This window comes from Anopheles stephensi, chromosome 3 (assembly GCF_013141755.1).
Source record: "Anopheles stephensi strain Indian chromosome 3, UCI_ANSTEP_V1.0, whole genome shotgun sequence".
Taxonomy (NCBI): Eukaryota; Metazoa; Arthropoda; class Insecta; order Diptera; family Culicidae; genus Anopheles; species Anopheles stephensi.
The window spans coordinates 57,140,379-57,161,112 of NC_050203.1; the positions used below are offsets into that span (position 1 = coordinate 57,140,379).

Below are 20,734 nucleotides of genomic sequence, written 5' to 3' on the forward strand. Positions count from 1 at the left end.
TGCGATTCGAACAGGAAAAAAGAGGTTTCGTCGTACCAAAAACAAACAAAACTCTGAACGCCGAAGAAAAATTGCCATCCAAGGCCGGTTTTTTTTTGGATGGGTGCACAGTTTATATACGCCGACTACTTCATCGATGTCTTTGCACTAGAAGAAAATCCCGCAACAGGAAAGCTTCCAACGTAAATAGACAACAGCGGAAGGCGCTGGGTTTTTTTTGTAGTAGCTGTTCTTGAATGCCTGCAAGCCGGGTTTGGTTTCCTTTCGTGGAGCTGCATGCCACGCGAACGGATTCTACCGCGGGATCAATATCCCAACACCGCACGCTAACGATAATTTATTGCCAGCTTTCATGTGGTGCGCGCGATTTTGCAAGCAAAATTTTTTCCGGGCACTGTCACACCATTGATGTGGTGGAACGGGTATATATTTATGCCTTTGCTGCTTATGCTATTTTTGCTTCTGCCTACAGGCTTTCTTCCGCAGAGCACAGAGTAAGACCTTCCGCACAAAAGGTATCTGTTTTATTTATTCACTCGTCTCAGATTCTCAGTCCGCCTCGCAGTTGTTGATCTTTCCACCGGGGAGATAATTTATTGCCGTCTGTTGGTGAAGCTGGCAGGAAAAAAAAGATGATTGCTAACGGTTCAAAGACAAACTAGTCTTACCATCGATGTATTTGAAAGTGTTCTGGGGTGTCTAGGGCAAAAAGTGATAGTTACAGGTTGTTATAACTTTACGCTACAAGGAACGAACACACGACGAGCGCAACTAGAAAGGAAAGTTTGAACGAGCAAACTTTTTTCCAATTCAAACCAATGAAATATTCATAAGCGTCTAACCTCTTGACCAGGAGAGAGAGAGAAAGAAACAGGAAAAAATAATCTGTACATGTACCAAAAACATGACCAGCAAAACCGGGAACATCACGTGTTCCATTAGTGTCATCTCTCATAGCAAGTGTTAATTTTATGTAACCCATAATAATGCATCCTGCACGGGTGGTGGTCCGATATGGGGGATCTGATATCTCCTTGCCAGAGGAATATCGAGTTACGAGGCACAAACCCAGCCAGCAAACTACCGCAAATCGACGGCACGAAATTCGGTCCAGTTTTGTTGGCCAGGATTTTGGGACCAGGGCATCGGTCGTCGGCTTAGCAGCGTGTGCAGGAAGTTTTAGCCTTAAAATTTATGACAAACCATTAAACCGATCGACTACCCACTTAACGCTCTTCTGCCGGTAAGTGAGTACCGTTTTTACCAGCAAAATGGCCTGGAGCATGGCCAGCACGGTGGCTATGAAAATGGGGCCGTGATTTAGTACACCTTTCGAACGGTGCGGGTCGAGTTCTGTTCCACAAGCAAACCACCACTTCCTAGTTCCTTCGCAACCATATCGCCACCACCATAGCCATAGCCGAGTAAACAAGTTTTTATTCATCCCTGTTCTGCATAAACACCTCTCTGCAGTAGTGGTAGCATCTAACACGGCGCACACCTAAATCGCTCACTTGGTATCATGCATTGGCATCGCATTTGAAATCGCTCAAAAACGCGGGTACGGAAGGGGTGGGAACGCTAGCGAGTGGCGGGGGCGAAGTTGGACTTCGGACAAGTTGGACTTGCTAATGGAAATGTAAATTGGTTCGGAATTGAAACCTATGGAGGAAGCATATTAATTTGCAGCAATTTATCGTTACCGAAGACTGGGACGCTGGGTCCGTCCGTCCAAAATCGAAGTTGGACCGTCCAATTCGTCCCGATGAAGTTGGTCTTTACGGACGTGGTTCGACTATCGATGGGCAACACACGGTCGCTGCATGGTAGCCCGGCCGGCCATATCCTGATGGGTGAGCGGATTTTTTTTTTACGACGTTTTAGGAATAAGGATTATTTTAAGCGATTTAGTATTGAGATTTTAACGACCATCGTGATGGCGTGTTGAATAGATTACTGTGTTGCCTCGATTGCTCGTTCTCTTCGGAACAAACATCCAGGTACGTTTGACGGTGTATGGAAATGTTGCGATAAAATTGAACATTAAATTTGGAAAAAAATGTTTTTTTTTTTGCTAAATACCTCCAACAAAATGGTGATTCATTGATGGTTTGTGTAGCCTTCCGAAGCCTTCCACAGCCCAGCGCAAGCAACTGAACAAACTTTCGAAAGGCTCACGACAAACAACCACAGGGAAACCCCTAAAGCTTGGGCAACGCTCACACCACTACGACGTTTGCATCGGTGTGGTTTTGTTATTCCAATTGCACTCAATCCTTCAGGGATGAAACGGCAGCAAAATATACCTTTGTGCAGCAGCTAAAATCAACCGACTCCTTGCCGTTGGACAAACATCCTCCAGATCCACGGCGTTTCGTAGCGAGGCGGAGTGCTCGTGGACGAAAGTTTACTTTGTTAAATAGCGTTCCAGAGCCTGGTGAGCTTAACTAAATATTGTTAAACAATGACGGCAAACTCGTAATGCAAACCGCTGCAAGGTAGTTGCGCCTCTGGGAATGGAGGATGCAAGTATCGCAAAGCTAATGCAACCGTGGAACCGAGGAGAGTTTCCGGTGCTCACCGCTCGGATGCAGCCATGACAGTTGATCACCAACGTTGGGATCGTTGTCACAAATTGTGGAGAGCATTTCTCAGTAAGAAATTTACCGTTGAAAATTCAATTAGCTTCCAACTTGAAGAAATAGCTCCATTTGCGTAGGGCATGGAATGAAAAACCAAAAAAAAAAAACCCTCTCATCACAAACAAAACAGAATGCTGCTGTAATACACAATTGTTGAATACCAAACAGCGATCGAGCAGGATGGTTCGCTTGCCACATCTCCTCCACAAAAGGCTCGTCCCGGGCGAACTTTTGGCCGATACATCGAAGCTCTCGGTATTTCCAATCAAAACTGCACTCAAATTAGAAGCGAGAGGGAAAATTGAATCGTGCAATCAGTATTGAATGTCGCTCGAATAATAGGCATAAGTTTCTACCGAATGAACGATAGGATTTGATAGAAAACAGGGACCGAAAAAAAAATGTAGTGCTGGAATCATTTCCAATGCTATCCGCGAGACACAGTTGCAAGGTACGGCTCTCGTTTTGCACTCCAACTATGGTCCATTGATCTGGGAATCTATTCCTGCACCATTGGGTTCGGTTCATTGGCGATGCAAGGCAACGCGCCGGATTCGATTGTCCTTTGAAGCGAATTGGAGGCAGACGAAGAGGGAAGAGACGCGAGTGTACCGGCGACCTCTGTGATACAACTTTGATATCGGTGATTTTTTTTCCGACACAAGTTTTGTTCTCTTTAGCAGTTGCTGCAAGGGTTATATCCAGCGTACGGCAGGCAAGTACAGTTTGGGACAATGTACACCTAATCGAAGGCGACAGTACGAAAACGATGGTTGGCAAGGAACGGTTGGCCATCGTACCCGCTGTTCGTTTGTTGTGAAATTTTGGTGCTTCACTCTTTAATGAAATTTCACATTCGTACGATGATAAATCACGGCCCAAAAACGTGACTTATTAGCTAAACCCGGGAGCAGAACGGGGCGACATGAAAGCACTCGAAGCCCCGGGAGTCTGGAACTTCCGATGGAGAATTGTTGCAAAGAAGCGAGGCAAAAAGAAAGCCTGAAACTCCGCTAACCCCTTCACCGCCTGTATTGGGCAACCGGTTTTCGATTTTTCTTAATAATGGCAGGCGTACATGAGCGTTCAAAGGCAACTAGTGGGCTCCGACACACACACACAGTGCACTGATGGAGATAGATTGGCTTCGTTCGAAATTCGAAGATGATTCGCTGGTAGTGGGAACGCTGGAAGAAATTCTTCAAAATTCTGCCCTGATGTTTTCGAGAGGCTTTCAGGAAGGATTCACTTTTTTTACTCTCTCTCTGTGCGAACATGCGACTGGCAGTGATGCCGAAGTCCGTACGATTTCGGCGCTGCACTTTTCCTTCCGTTCGATTGGCTGTGACATGAAATATTGTACCGGGGCCGTACCGTTCGGTCAAACTCCCGTCCCGTCGTGCTCGGGGTGTTAAAAGCCTGACACACGAGTACACGCGCTGCTGTTGGCGACCTGAAGCATGGTACAATGTTTGCCCCGGAGCTGAATATGAGTGACAGACAAGTCAACCGGTGACCAAAATCGGGCATTGATTGACATTTCAAAGCGATGTCCCTGGAGGATTTGTTTCAAAAGCTACCGATTTGGTGGTGCACGGCTTGAAACCGTTGGCTGTATTGATGGGTACGTTTCACGTGCAGCTACTTCAACTGATGAACTTCAAGCACGCAAATAGTACAAGATATATTGTCACATTTTGCATCGTAGCTTACGTTGAGTTGCTGGAGTTAATTGCACATTGTGAATTGAACCAAAATGAAGACTCTGCCTAGGCCAACAGCTGTTGATTTGCGACCGGCCTTCGCTGAGGGCTATAAATCAAGGAAGTAATTAGAAGCGATGCGTACACTCGTTCCCATTACACACTAGGTTTAGTTTCCCGGTTTGACGAAATGATAACGTCAGCAGCAGTAACAGCCGTTTCTCCAAGGAAAACTTTGGCCACAATTTTTATTCTCCAGGGAAAATTATTATGCTCCCCAGTAGTAGTAGCATCTAGGTGTAGAAAGGAATAGGAAGTTTCAACTTCTTCCGGAACATATGTAATCCGACGACGGTAACCGAGCATGGTTTTAGGTTGTAAAATTTCGCAAGTATCAAACACATCCTGGTAAGGCGATGCCTGGCAAAATAACGAAAAAGAGTCACAGACTCTGCGCGTGTGTGTGTGTGTTGGTGAATAAATGCCCAACTTTTGGTTCATCTTCGTTTCACTGCTGGTGTTGCTTGGTTTATGATTTCCCTGCCCATCAGAAGAACCAACGTACCCGAGTGAGAGAGGGCACGGCAAGGGCCTTTACTAATGAGAGTTTAGCAAATTTCCACTTGCGTTAGTAGCTGTGTTGTGCGTCATCTTCTAATTTACAGCTTCGCACGTCCCGGGATCTTCCGCACCATGTACTGTGACGTGGAGCGGTTTTCGTGGTTAGTAACGAACAACGGCATTTGCAGCCCGTCGAAACTGTGCGATGGATGCGAACGAAGAACGTTGAGGTCGTCCTCGTAGACCATCAGGCGGAAATTGAGTGTGAAAAGTTTTACAATTTGTACCCACAGAGAGCAAGTGTTACCACCGCAACTCGACTGGCGCCAAAAGAGGGAAGGAAGTCTCAAAACTTCGTATCAATCTCCGCCTCGTGCCATGGACAAACCCAAACACCGATGGACTGTGCATCAGTCTACTGAGTGGCTCCCGGGCCGAGTTCTATCAGATAAAACTACTTCCGCTACCGACTGCGACAGCCGGAAGCAGCTTGCCCCGGTGGTATCGAGACGGAGCGGAAGTATGGCGAAAATATGGTCAATAAGTGATACTCTCCCTCGGTCTGCAGTGGAAAAGTTTTTCCCACTCAAAACTGACGGCAACTGGTGGGAAGCGTAACACTAAAAAGTGTCAAATATGGAACCGAGACACAGAACCCGGATTGGACAGTGGAGTGCGGCTGGACTTCGCTTCTGGGCGGACGTAGAGACGTAGTGTCTACGATATGTGGTAGAGTGAAGAAAAACAAAACTTTCCCTGCCGCCCAAGACATGTTCACTCAGGGATAAAATTTTTCGTCACGGCTGAAATCGTTTCGGCCACTTGAGACATGCAAAGTTGGGGCAGTTGGTGGTCGGTGGATTCTTGAGAACAAATTGCAGAAAAGATGCGGAATGCGGAGGACACACTGAAAAGCGCAGGCCATTTTCTTTTTATTCCATTTTCGTACCTATGGAGAAAAAAATGGGTGGATAAGAAGTTATGAATGAATTTATCTCTTTTTCTTTGCTACTTCACTTTATGTTGATTGTCAAACTTTACAATTTGGTTCAACTGCAATTTTTCCATTTATTTGCATCCAGTTTTTGTGCCACCAGTCCCGTGCTCGTATGATTTTGAGAAAGATCAATAGCTATCACAAACATGATGAGGGTAAATGATTCCTATTGATAAAGGAAGTTGATAAAAGAGCCGCCGAAATTACAGCCCCCCTGAGGAGTACAAATTCACAGTTTTATCTTGTTGGCCTGAGAAATATTTATTAAGGCATCGTCCAAATGGTAGAACACACAGCAAACGCTTTTGTTTGAACATCCGGTTCGATGTTCTGCGTTAACTTTAAGCCACACAACATGCCCTCGAGGCACAAAACCAACGTTTGATAGTTTGGCAAACAAACACAACACGTAATATAAAAGCCACCGAAAAGTTAGCCCTCAATAAACCACCTTTCACTTTGAGTCCCGGTTACGGGTCAAAAGAGTGTTTTTTTCCGGGCTGGTTCGTTGATGCTGTTAGGTTTCCGTGTACCGGCGCAAAACAAACCCATTACACACAGCACACCGAGCATCATGCTCCCCAAAATTACATGTAATCGGACTAATTCAATCGAAAACAATCGCCTCTAGCAAACAAAGCAAAGCCTCTCGGACCAGCAACGATCCAACCAACAAACAAAGATGGGGTTTGATGCTGTGACCGAAAACTAACGAACGAAAGTACAATCTTCTACCATTGTGTTTAGTAGCCGTTCAGTATCAAAATCTCCACCGAGTAGATTCTGGCGATGAAATAACTTTAAATAACAACTTCTTTACTATGGCGCGGTACGGCAGATAAGCAAGTTTAGCCACGAGGCTCTCTTCGCTCGATAACATTGTTAAAAGTCGTGAGTGTAGGGCGCGGATTCATAGAAATCCGCGATAACGATATTCTTCCTAACCGTGTTCCAGTTAGGTTGATTCGTACAAAAAAGGGGATTATTAAAACGGTTAAAGCAACACTCAGTCTAGAAAGTGCTTTTGCCTCTGGACTACAGAAAGGAAAGCTACGCAATGAACTGTTCACGAGAAGCGAAGATTGTCCTTTCCTAACTCAAAGAGGGTTTTATTCAAATTTTATACGGCATTTCAGAAAGACAAACAGTTTCAAAAACTGGCATCAAAGTGCGCTCCAAAAGCGACGCAACAAATGGCAGAAGGGATACTTTAAAAAAATCATAAATTCTTGAATGAATTAGCATCATGCGGAACAGTATGGTCAACAAGTTAGTATCGTTTTTGAAGAATGCTACAAAAAATGAAACCACACGGCCCCGAACCCGAACCATGAAGGATGTAAAATAAGACGCTATTGCACACTGAACTGGACTACAGCATTCACTTCACAGCAGCAGAGTGAACAACAAATTTGCATAATCCTACCCAATTACGAGCATTTAAGACACCGCAATGTAGAGTGCGTATGAAAGTTGGAGTGCAAGCATGTTCTTCCTCAGACAGCTGGCTAAGGAGATTATAAAATGCACATGAATGGGTGAACAGAATGTGCATAATAAAATGATGCGACGCCAAGCGGTCCTTACTGTGCAAGCAAGTGCTGGGTGTGGCTGGACAGTTTGAATTTTATTGTATACATGTTTCATTTAATCATGGTTATCAAGCTGAAAAACGATATAGCGAACAAACTGCATGAAGCGCTACCGATGGAGACGCCTGGTTGCTGACTTTAATGGAGACGCCTGGTCACTTGTTATTTTCGCACCATGACTGACGTAATTGTGAGTTAGAAAATCTGTACGTTAATCAAAACTCATGAAATCAAACTTCAAACTCTTTGCATCCCCTGGAAAGCAGCGGCTGCTGGTTGAACCTCTGCTAGCTATCTTCGCGAAATGGACCTTTTGCTATCGCCAGGAAGAATTTACACAACTCACACTATCCATCTGTCTGTTACAATGCATTTCGCAGCCAGGTAGACGCGAGGCTAGAGTTGCCGCACCGAGCGTACCACAAAACGCCGTGTTTTCCATTTGCAATGCAAATGTTATGATAATTGTCTTGTCGACATCGCTGTCAACGTTGGGGGATGAAGGCTGTAGCCAAGCCGGGGCCATGTCGAGGTGTGAAACGCTTCATGGCTATGTAATGCGAGTGAGTTCGAAGCACTAGGACAAAGTTTTCGCTAGGTTCATTGTTCGTGCGACCAAGCCAAGGAACATGCTGCATGCTGTAGGTGTCCCGGGCACAACTGACTGTGGCGAAGTGAATGGCATCAAAAATCAACTTTAAACAAACACTGTTTGACAAATCCGCTCAAAAGCAACAAACGAAAGGTGAAACAACTTTACCTAGATACGTGCTATTCGTAAGTACCCAGAATATCTTGAGTGGATCTACCATCACTTCCAGCAGATAGACGTGATGCCGCTGTAACGGGGCACTGGCGCAGAATAGGGTCGCGATTAGAATCACTAGTCACCAACAGGCACTGTACTCCGCTTGAGGCGATGCTTTCACGATTGACAATTGTGGCAGTCGCAGACCAGCCAGACGATGCTGCTGCTGGCTGTTGTCGCAGTGGTAGTTGTAGTAGTGCTGGAGATGGATAGGGTAGCTCTCGTTCAGGGAGATCACCACCGGCGAACCTGTTAGCTTTTCTAATGGGAATAAACACAATGGCGACGGTTCTAACGGCAGCACCGCGTAGAGGAAAATGACCGGAAGCAGACACGTTGGAACACTTTTCATCGCAACGGATGTCGCTATCGGTCACCAAATAACGCTTTTAGCCACAAATCTTGATCGCACGAACGCACACATTCACGATTTAGAGCAACACACTAGATTTGGGCTCGGTGCAAGGATATTTGTACAGAAAAGCACATTCATTATTTTACTTTCGTAACCCTGGAACCATCACTTGTTGCGGAACACATCACGATTTTTTTCTATATTTCTTTAATAATAAAGCATTAGACGAAATCTACCTTTATCACCAGAAAAAAATAATGCCAAAAACTAAGAAATTTACGTTATATCTACGTCAACTGCTGATACAACAACATTAAACTTTAAACGACCGTTTCAGTTACCGTACGCGACCACGTTTCTCAAACAACTGCCATGCCGGGATGGAATCGTAAAGAATCCGAACGTCCCAGCCATCGGTAACTCACGGACACGAGCGCAGCGCCAATTCTGGGTCCAAACTCCTGCATCCAAAAGCTACCCGAACACTGGGCACCTAGCTTAGTCTAGGTCATTGGGCCACAAGGACGAAGAGATTGTGTGGCTGGTGCAAGCTTCACCGACACCGACGCTGACACCGAAAGGTTAACTGAGAACCAAAACAATCGGCACTCACCGGCACTCGTGCACGGATGCGCAGTAAATTCACGGTCACCAGCGGCACTCATAGCGATGTGGCGCGAAATTCGTCGGGCGCCCCGTGCTCTCGTTGGATTCTTCTCGGGCCGTTCTTCTTCGGATGGTAATTAAATTGTCAACCAGGCTTGCACACCGGTTTCACCGGACTCTCACCGACGGAAACATGATTTAGATGCTCAACGTGCACCAAACGTGAGGCGTTGGTTTCTGCCTTCGTTTCTTTTGTTCTTCCATGTTTTCTTCCTCTCTTTTAGGGGTTTTCTTCTAACCCTTTTATGGGTCCCGCGCGTTAGTTCGACAAACAAAAGAATGACCTTCGCTTTCCCTTAAATTTCTCTGGACAGCGCGGTTCCAAAGCAAGGATTGCGTTGGAAGGTTGCACATTTTTGAAGGGTTTCATCAAGCAATCAAACTTGCTGGACAAACAATGCTTAAGCAACGCTATCCGTAAATCTTCAAAGTTTTCACGTGCTTTAGCTCACACTTTTAAAGGTTTTCTTGTGAGCAAGTGTTTATACGCGGTAGACTTCAGGTTGCCATCTGATATGATCGCGTTTGATCGATTTTGCATCCGTTTTTGGGTTATGAAATTCTTATCTTTAATTAAAACTTTTAGAACTCGGTTACTAGCCTCAGCTGGGTATTTATGAGTCAATTTTATGTGTCAGAGACTTTTAAGGTCTCATTTACTACGAGTTTCAACAATAGAATGGTTGATTCAAACGATAATTGAATAAGAACAACATCTGCACGGTGCTACTTGACGATACATTTCCCTTTATCCTTATTGTGGCCAAATTAAAATTGAAACCTGCTAACTTTATTATCCATGTCAGGAGCAAACGAGTGTAACAGGTACAAAAGCAGATTCGATTTTTTCTTGCTCATCCAGCGTCGTCTCAAATGTTGATTTCTACGTTCGAGTTCGCTTCAAATCGGTGATTCGTACGTACACTTGTTCACCCGTCATCGTGTCTGTCTGGAACGTTAGCTAATAAACTATGCTACTGGCTGCTACAGCTGAGAGCTAAAGCGAGGCAAGCCAGTGCACCGACGCGATCCCTTTTCCGAATGCATCGGTGCTGTAGAAGCAATCGTTAGCTTCTTGAACTATTTCTCAAATGCACCATGCCCGGCGACATGCTTCTTTCGTACATTTGTTCAGCATTGCACAGCCAAGAACGCTGTAGCGTGAAACTAACCAAGGCAACGGGTGCAAAGCGGCGGAGGAAGCTATGTTCGATGCTTTCGTCTGCAGGATATGTCAATTTATCGAATTGTGTGGTAAAGATAATCGTTGTCAGTGAAGATGCAGACACACCGGTGGATGGGAAATCTTAAAGGTACTGAATGAATCGAACGCCGATCCAAGCGACAGCAACAGAAGTAGCTGGGTGCAATCCAATTTCGTTCATTGTGTCCAAGAAGTAAATCGAACTTTTCACCCCCCAGTTGAGAGTGCCGGGACTAGATTAGGACGGGGGTTTTGCAAGGCATCAGGCATCTTTTCATTTGACCAGGTGATGAACTAGGGAAAAAAAACTTGGAGCCCAGACGAACATCGGTAGCTTAACAGATTATCCTCTGCAAGACTGCGAACGAGTTGCGTGGAAAGGAATGAACACGGGACGCAGACAATGGGAAGTTATTTAAGACGATTGTGAAGCAAATTGAAAAGTAACGATTTCTATAATCCATTCGTTACATTCATCAGCAGCCATAATTTAAAGCTTCACTCTTACTACCCGAACGCCGTCCCAGTCTCTTGCGGACATGCGGTTTATCTCTAATCTGTAATAAATTTTCCCACGAATGCTTTCAATTGCTTGCTGTTTCGCAATTCAATATGCAAGCCAACCTCAATGCAATGGCAAAAAAAGCGTTGTTCAAATACCGCGCTAAGTACAAAAACAAATCGTTTAATCTTCCGGCAGCTTATTAAAATCTTAAGAAAATCAACAATCATTAACAAATTGTGAGGCAAACAACTGCAAAGAAACAACAACCATAAACTGTTGAGCTTCTCGGTTTGACGCGACGAGTGCCTATCAGGCAACACGGAATGAGTGCCAGTCGGGCTACACTTTGTACAACACACACACACACTTTAACTTTGAATAAAGATTCATTCCTGCATCAAGCGTACAAGCGTCTACACGTCTTTTCCTTTGGGTGCAACAGTCCACTCGCTTATTCCGCTTTGTTTCTCTTCTAGTTCAACAGGTTATGGGCCCAGCTCAGTGTGGCCAGTTCAATTGAAAAGTGCGCGACGCGGTTCGGAATCACAGTGATTTTTTCGGCGTGAAAAAATTAGGACATTTCCGGAAGGTACGCGGTGCGGTTAAGGAATCGTGTGTTTTTCGTGGTGAAAGAAAAAATCCAACCGGGAACGGTTCGGCACGAGCAAAAATGGATTTTTCGAAAGTGGGTGTCATCCGGCTGAACAACCGAAACTATCGGTCGTGGGCTTTCAAAGTGCAGATGTTGATGATGCGGGAGGGTACGTGGACGTACGTTGACCCGGGTGTCGCGCCGACACCGGTAACTCCGGAGTGGACGGAGGGTGATTCGAAGGCGCGGGCGACCATTGCTTTGTTGGTTGAGGATAACCAACACAATCTCATCATGACAAAGAACACAGCGAAAGAGACATGGGATGCGCTCAAGGCACACCACCACAAAGCCACTCTTACCGGGAAAGTTTCGTTGCTGAAAGAGATTTGCAATGCAAACTATCATGAAGGTGAGAATATGGAAGATTTTTTATACGGCATGGAAGATCTCTACTCTCGGCTGGAGAATTCGGGTGAAAAACTCTCGGCGAACATGCAGGTGGCCATGATTTTGCGGAGCCTTCCAAAAGCATTTGACGCTCTTACTACCGCTTTGGAAAGTCGTTCCGATAAAGAGCTAACGATGGAACTTGTGCGGGCAAAGCTGATCGACGAAAGTGAGAAGCTGTACGGCGGAAAGGTGCAGGAGGAGCGAGTGCTGAAGGCGAAAAGTGAAGCAAAACCAGGCGCGTGTTTCTTTTGTGGTCAATCTGGCCATAAGAAACGGGACTGCAAAGAGTTCCTGAATCGGAAGAGCAGCGGGGAAGGCGAAAAGAAGAAAAAGAATAAGCCGAATAAAAAAGAACTAGTGAAAATAGTGCGCGAAAACGACACAAGTTCGTTTACGTTCATGGTTCGTCAGCCTGAAATTCGCGGTAACGATCGGTCGTGGCTAATCGACTCGGGTGCTAGTTCGCACATGTGTAGCGACAAAAGCGCGTTCACGGTAATGGAACAAAGCTTGCGTTCAAATGTTACCGTCGCAGATGGCAGCGAAAATCGCGTCGAAGGTGTTGGCGATTGCCTGATCAAGTGTGCGGTTGAAAACGGCGAAATAATTGAAATCACGCTACGGGGTGTGTTGTATGTCCCTACGCTGGAGGGAAACATGATTTCAATCGGTAAACTCGCGGAAAAAGGTGTGCGTGCAGTTTTTGACAACACCGGGTGCAAACTCGTTTACGGAAATACGATCGTCGCGGTCGCGGATAAAGTGAGCGATATGTATTGGTTGCGAATTGCACAGGATCGAGTGATGAAATCAGTCGTAAAAGAGCACACGAAAAATTGCCAACACACTTGGCATCGTCGTCTTGGGCACAGGGATCCAGCTGTCATCGGTGAAATGAAGCGGTACGACTTGGTGTCGGGTCTAAAAGTGGTCGACTGCGGTATCCGCTGGACCTGCGAATGCTGCATCGAATGCAAAATGGCACGCTCGCCATTTCCACCAGTTGCAGAAAAAACCTCGACAGAAGTGCTGGATATAATCCACAGTGATGTGTGCGGCCCAATGGAAGAAACGACCTTAGGGGGATGCCGTTACTATATGACCCTAATAGACGATCATAGTAGGTATACTTTCGTCTATTTTCTCAAAAAGAAATCGGAGGTCGAGAATAAGATTCGCGAATACGTGAAATTGGTTCAAAACCAGTTTGGCCGGAAACCGCGGATCATTCGCTCCGATCAGGGAGGAGAATACTTCAGTAAGGCGCTTCGAAAATTCTGTGCGGACGAAGGAATAAAGATGGAATTTACTGCAGCATATTCACCCCAGCAAAATGGTGTCGCGGAGCGGAAGAACCGATCGCTCACGGAGATGGGTCGGTGTATGCTTCGGGATGCAGGTATGCATAAGCGATTTTGGGCGGAAGCAGTCAATACCGCTTGCTACTTGCAAAATCGATTGCCGTCTGCTGCAGTAGATCGTACGCCATTCGAGATCTGGTTCGGCAAAAAACCAGATTTGACCAACCTGCGACTGTTTGGATGTGTTGGATACGTACTGATTCCGTCGGTGAAACGAAAAAAGTTAGACGTCAAGGCGGAGCGTATGACTTTTGTCGGCTATTCCGGCGAACATAAGGCGTATCGGATGCTAAACACTAAGACGGGAGAAATTCAAATCAGTCGGGATGTCCGTTTTCTTGAGATTGATGACGGATCCAAGGAGCAGACATACGGCGATCCCAAAATAGAGGATAATCCGACTGAAAGCGTTGAAATTGAGTGGTCTCTCGATGAAACGAAACAGGAAGCTAAAACCAACGTGGCCAATGAAACAACCTCCGAATCTGAATTTTACGGTTGGGATTGTTCAGACGATGGCTGGCCACGAGGTTTTTGGAACGATAATGATAACAATTGGCTTCGCGGACTGTGGGACGATGACGACACTGAAGCTGGAGCTGCGGAGCCGGAGGCGGTGCTGGATGTAATACCGGAGGCGATGCCAGCGGCTGTGCCGGTGGTGTCGAGTACTCCCGTTCGTCGTTCACAAAGAGCGACAGCTGGCGTTCCACCGGCAAGATATGACGAAGAAGTATATCTGGCGAAGGAATGTATAACCGAACCAAAAACGTATAAGGAAGCTGTATCTGGTCCTCAGAGTGCCGAATGGAAATCAGCGATGGCAGAAGAAATGCAGTCCCATCACGAAAATGGAACGTGGGAGCTAGCGGAGCTGCCGCCGCACCGAAAGGCTATCGGGTCGAAATGGATCTTCAAGTGTAAAGCGGATGAAGACGGTCATTTCGTTCGGTATAAAGCACGGCTGGTGGCGCAGGGTTTCTGCCAGAAATTCGGGACGGATTACGACCTAGTGTTTGCCCCCGTCGTAAAGCAGATTACTTTCCGGACGATGCTGGTTCTGGCGAGTAAAAGGAAGATGTTAACAAAGCACGTTGACATAAAGACGGCGTACCTACATGGTCTTCTCAAGGAGGAGATTTTTATGCGCCAGCCACAGGGATTCGAGAGCGGTAACCCGAACGAAGTCTGCAGGCTGCATCGCAGCATTTACGGGCTCAAGCAGGCAGCTCGTGTCTGGAATACGAAGATCGACGACGTACTGAAAACAATGGGTTTCATCCAATCAACGGCGGACCCATGTTTGTACATACGCGAAAAAGCGGGTAAGGCCATTTTTGTTCTCATTTACGTTGACGATGTGATCGTCATATGTAACACGGAGGAAGAATTTTCTGAGGTAGTCCACGTCCTGACACTGAATTTCACGATCAGCGTCATGGGTAACCTAAGATTTTTTCTCGGCATACGAGTTCGGCGGAACGATGGGCGTTACTGTATGGACCAACAAGCTTACTTGGAACGAGTTCTGGAGCGTTTCGGCATGCTGGATGCTAAACCGTCCAAATACCCGATGGATCCCGGCTTCTTAAAACGAAAGGAGGAGAATGGCAGGAAGTTGGATTCGCCAAAAGCGTATCAAAGTCTCATAGGGGCTCTGTTGTACGCTGCAGTGACCAGCAGACCCGATATTGCAATCGCCACGGCCATTCTGGGCAGGAGAGTGCAAGATCCATCAGAAGCAGATTGGAACGAGGCCAAACGGATACTACGTTACCTCAAGGGTACACTGGATAGTGTATTGTACCTTGGAAGCGGCGAACAGAAGCTGGAGTGTTTTGTGGACGCCGATTGGGCAGGCGACGAGAGCGACCGCAAATCCAACTCGGGGTTCGTGTTTAAGTTCGGCGGCGGGCTCATCGGATGGGGCTGTCATAAGCAGAAGTGCGTGGCACTATCTAGCACCGAGGCCGAATATATTTCTCTTGCCGAGTGTCTACAGGAGGTAAAGTGGATCCTGAAACTGATGGCGGATGTTGGCGAGCAACTGGATGGTCCAGTTCTGGTCAACGAAGACAATCAAAGTTGCATTGCGCTGACTAAAGGAGACCGAGCCGAACGCAAAGCAAAACACATCGATACGAAATTTAATTTCGTGAAAGATATGGTTCGGGACGGCATCGTGAAACTGCAGTACTGCCCAACCGAACACATGCAAGCTGATCTGCTTACCAAACCGTTGCAAGCAGTGAAACTTCGACAACTTAGGGAAGCGATCGGAATAAAATCATTCAGTGTTGAGGAGGAGTGTTGAGCTTCTCGGTTTGACGCGACGAGTGCCTATCAGGCAACACGGAATGAGTGCCAGTCGGGCTACACTTTGTACAACACACACACACACTTTAACTTTGAATAAAGATTCATTCCTGCATCAAGCGTACAAGCGTCTACACGTCTTTTCCTTTGGGTGCAACAGTCCACTCGCTTATTCCGCTTTGTTTCTCTTCTAGTTCAACATAAACAACAAGCAATCTGAAAAATAATCAAGCCGTTAAGTAAACAATCTTGACTTTGGTGCTTCCGTTTACTTCTTAGTTGCTCGATGGAGTGTCCTTTCGCTGTAAGGAGCAACTTTTTCCCAAGCCAAACCCCGTTTTAATTTGCTTAACGATAATTAACTCCTTCTGTGTACATTATTCGTCGCATTTTTCTCTCGCATTTAGGTGTGTGAATGGAGCAAGTGGGTTTAACAAACTTTTGTTGCATCGGAACATTTTGCTTCCCCTAGGAGAAGAAACGTTAAATTTTCATAAACAAAATTCTACGCCCACCCAAGTCCTTATTTGCTTATTTTTCTTGATTTTGTGCACATAGTGCAAGGCGTTAGATGCCAGAAAGCTTAAAGGTTACAGTGTAGCAATACGATTTATGTTTAACCAGCCGCTAGAAATACTGGTTTGGACGTACTTATGATGAACACTGCTAAAAATAAGTTGAACACCTGAACAAAAGCAAGGTAATTTCTGTGTTTTTTGTTTAACGTGCTTCTTTGTGCTGTTGTTTTGTCCTGCCGCTTACTCTTTATCATACCGAAATTAAACACACCAACAGTGGACAGTCAACGTTTTTTGTTACATTCCAAGACCGCCCGTTTTGCGTGTATTAAACCTGGCAACAGCCGCTATATACATGATGGTTTTAATTAAACCATCACCGTGCTCCGTTTTTTCCCTCCCACCGAACGGGAGAACTTTTAAACGGTAACTGAAGAAAATTGAACTGTTACAGCGAGAGAGAGAGAGAAGAAATAAATGGTAGAACACTCCGTTTTTTCCGGCCCATTTCAAGCTCTTCTTCACGTGCTGGCTATAACGCCAGTGTTTATTAGTGGAACCTAATCGAGGCTAACGATTGTTGCATAGCGTTACAGGACACTTCGGCACGTGACAGTAGAAGTTTGGAGATGAGGCGCAAAACCGTCCAACTTTTGCTGATGTCTCACGGAGCTTTGTTTTGGTGAGGTTTAATCCTGCAGGAGGCAACTAATTGAATTGCTTGCTTTAAACAGTTAAGTGAATTGGTCAAGCCATGCAACACGGTTGACATAATTAGTAAGTAAACTGAAATCCTTCGGCGGGCATTGATTTAATTAAAGGGGAATGATTCACTAATGAGTATTTCGTGCCGATGGGCATGATGAATGCTAGATGAATTCTGGCAGTTTTGTTAAATGTTCAATTACGTGCTTGATAGGATTTGGAGGAACAAAGTGTTTGATAAACAATTATTCGTTTTACGAAGTACTTGTAGCTCTGTCTAAATAACTCTATAGCTATTGTATTGTGTACAGTGTATATTCTTGGGCGGTCCGGTGGTACATGCGACACTCATGCCGATCTTCACACGGCAAGACAGGGGCTCAATTCTCATCTAGGCCGTTCTCCCATAGTGAGGACTAACTATGAGGTATTAATAAGTCTAGTAAGCTGACCATGGCATGACCTAAGCGGTCGTTAGGCCAAGAAAGAAGAAGAGATTCTTGACATAGAATATCTCTTTAAATTGTATCATTATGATTTTCATACAAGTTGTAGTAGGTTGTTGTATACGATAGGCGTATGATTTGAAATTCTTTTGCTCTAAATCATGAGTTAAATATAAGGTAATTTATCCAAATACTTTCAGAAATTGCAACCAGATGGAGCTACGCAGCTAGACGCTCTTTCTAGTCGATGAAAATGTATGGTAAAATCATCCTTTTAGAACAACGATTTTCCTGCTATATAGTTTATCGTGTCTTCAATAAGTTTTATCGCGATTCGCTTCAAATGGTCGATTATGGATGGCTCTTAAAATTCCTCCTTTTAGAACAAAGTGTTCCATATTATAGGATCGAATTCTATAAAAGGTTTTATCTCAACCTGCCTCAAAAGAACGATTATGGATAGCTCATGAACATCATTGGTTGTTGTCCACAAAACGGAACTTTTGCAGAGAAAAATAACTAGCTATAAACATGTGAGGCACAAGCTTTGACTATGTATAATTTGAGCATGCGCATTTTCCCAAGCTTCATTTTATAGCACCAGCAGCAGAGCTGTAACATTTTCACCAGAAGAAAAGGAGCAAAGCTTTGCTCACAGTTTTCAGCAAAGCTTTTGCGACATGTAGGACCTCGAAGCTTTCATGGATGTGCTTTTACTTTTATCCCCAAAGATTCATAGCTCAAGTCAGTTGGTTTGAAGCCATTGATTCACACGCTCAACTGCATATTATGAACCCTAGTTTCAATAATAAAATTTCCACTGAATACATACGAATTACTTCCTATCTGGTCCCACGCGTTTAAATGGAAAAAATCCATTACCTGTAACGAAATGAAATACATATTTACATTAGATAAAAATGCTAAGCATGTAGTAGTTAATGTAGTAATATTATTTATAGTAAAGCTGTGTTTTATTTTTTCTGGTATGAGAATACGGAAAAAAAAACTCTCTACGCAAAGAGATAACAAAAGGTTGACATTTCACAGAACGTTTACTTCTCAGATGCTGCAGCACGACGACGGACATAGACACAGGAAGTTCAAAGCTTCATTAAGATGGCGTAATTAAATAATGTACTCGTAACCCTTGTCTTTTGATTTTATCACTGCGCAATGTTCCGTGCAAACACTACTAATGTGGCCAACAGGTACCAATTTAGGGGCCTAGAAACGATCGTTGGCAGTTAAAGGAATGTGATTTTACTAGCAAAGCCAGCATACGGTCCTACCTGGTACAGCAAAGTCAGTCGAAGGCTTCTAGGCAATGTCTGTACAATAGACAGAATGGATGGGATGTCTTGGTAAACACAAACGGCGAGCAAGTAAGGTGACTTAGGATGTGGGAAATAAAACCACGCTATGCTAGGCCAAGTAAACGATATTTAAGGCAGGTGTGAAATGAGATGCCACAATTAGTCTCAGAATATCCGAAAGCATTTATTTTGTTGTTTAAAGTTTACCTTCGTTTTGAAAGGAGCAATAATGCTTAACACATCATGTACTTTACATACATGAAACCGATGAATTTAAAGCAGAAGACTGTGAAATCACTATTCTTGGTAGGCCGCTTGTCTTATGGATAATGAGCAGCTGAAACAGTTCTCACATCCGTAGATGATGCGAGCAACATCATTGTCAAACTGTTATCATCAGCAGGACAAACGCCGTTAAGGATTCACAGGCCCTGTGTGTAGAACTTTCTGTTGTTATGATTTTATGCAGCGCTGGAAGCTGACAGCTGCCGAAGCCAACGGAAGAGACAAACCGGTATCGTTGTCGCCTAACGAACCAAAAGCTCCTGTTCGACCATCGATCTGACGCACAAAGCGCCTAACCGCACCCGTACGATAAAGCTAGCACCACGAGATTGATGATAATGTTTTTGCACGCCTAGCAAACGCGCGAGGATTCAACGTCAAGGAGAGTAAGGTTTCCTTTCCGCGCACATATATACATACGAGTTTCTTCGCTCGGTAAATGATGTATAGAAAGTGGTGCCGTCTCGCTAGACAACGTGCAAGATTCTCAAGATAGCAGTAAATAATTTTCCAAGCAAACCACAACATGATTGACATGCACACATTCGCAAACATACGTACCGGCACGTCTTGACAAACTGGATTGCACAGCGGGAAGAGTACAAGCCGTACGGTGCTGCACTATGTTGCACAAACTTCGCATGTGGCATCGAAGGAAAAATATACAAACGGTTTATCCACCAACGCGATTGGCAAAAGGTGACGAAGAGGCTGGTGACGAGGGGACACATTTCCACGGGCAAAACATCACGTGATCGATACGCTGACTTTCGAAGTCAGTCAAACCTGGCTACGGGGTGACCACTGTTTCGATACCTGCACCAAGCTCGAGGGTGCAAAGCGATACTGTGCCTTCACGTATACGCGCGTGGCTGCCTGCGATGGACGCACGAACGTCACCCCATCGACCACATAGTTTATCAACAAAAGTACCACGTGTTTTATATGCCTTCGTTACGTTGGTTAAGGCTCTCATCGTAAGCTTGCACTGTTTCCTATCGAACCATCGTGAGCCCTGAGGACAGAGGGAAATGCATACGATCTAGGTCGGGCACACAGACACCGACGCCCCAGAATGGGAGTGTTATGACGTTGAACCCGCATCAATACGCCACACCAGATTGACTATCAAATATCAATAGCCTAAAGAACACAGCCAGCACACAGCCTTCCAATCTGTTATCCGAGTGAACAGTGCTGACAGGAAGCGTACAGTTTACATGACTGTAGTATACGTCCTACAACAGTCATACAGTTCTATATAACACGTGTTTGACGCTGAGTGGAATAGGATTTTATTCCAAGAACAGCACACATTGTTTTGCTGCTCATCTACCAATGATTGGACTGCAATGATTAGTTGCACAAAATAAGTCTGTGTAGTGAAAGAAGTGTTGGAATGTACATCAGTGATTGAAAGTTAGTAAATAATATGCGCAAGCTTTTCTTAACCATTTAAACGGTGATCATCAAACTCTAAAATATTAAAGCAATACTGAAAACTGGCACCTATAAAAACGGTTTCAGGACCGAGCTATCGCTAAACCTCTCCATCAACAATTCAATATACAGCAGCGCAGCTTGATGGACATCATGTTAAAACTTCCAAAAACTTCTTCACTTCCACGTTAGTCTCGCAGAAACAAAGACACGGGCTTACCTTCCTGCAAGGTTCACACGTGAAATGTGTGCCAAAGAAACCTGCGTGG

The 20,734-nt window shown here is 45.0% G+C and overlaps 1 protein-coding gene across 17 annotated transcripts in view; it reads right to left on the reverse strand.

Moving 5' to 3' along the window:
* LOC118509260 (neural-cadherin) overlaps positions 1 to 20,734 on the reverse strand; it is a 234,516-nt gene that overhangs the window by 69,120 nt on the left and 144,662 nt on the right. Inside the window, exon 1 of one of the 17 annotated variants that reach the window (XM_036049610.1) lies at positions 8,256 to 9,013. The exons of the other annotated variants lie outside the window; for them this stretch is intronic. Within the exon in view, the coding sequence (XP_035905503.1) occupies positions 8,256 to 8,307 (52 nt within the window). The 5' untranslated portion in view covers positions 8,308 to 9,013. Of the gene's footprint in view, positions 1 to 8,255; positions 9,014 to 20,734 lie in introns of those variants that run through there. 17 annotated transcript variants of the gene reach the window in all.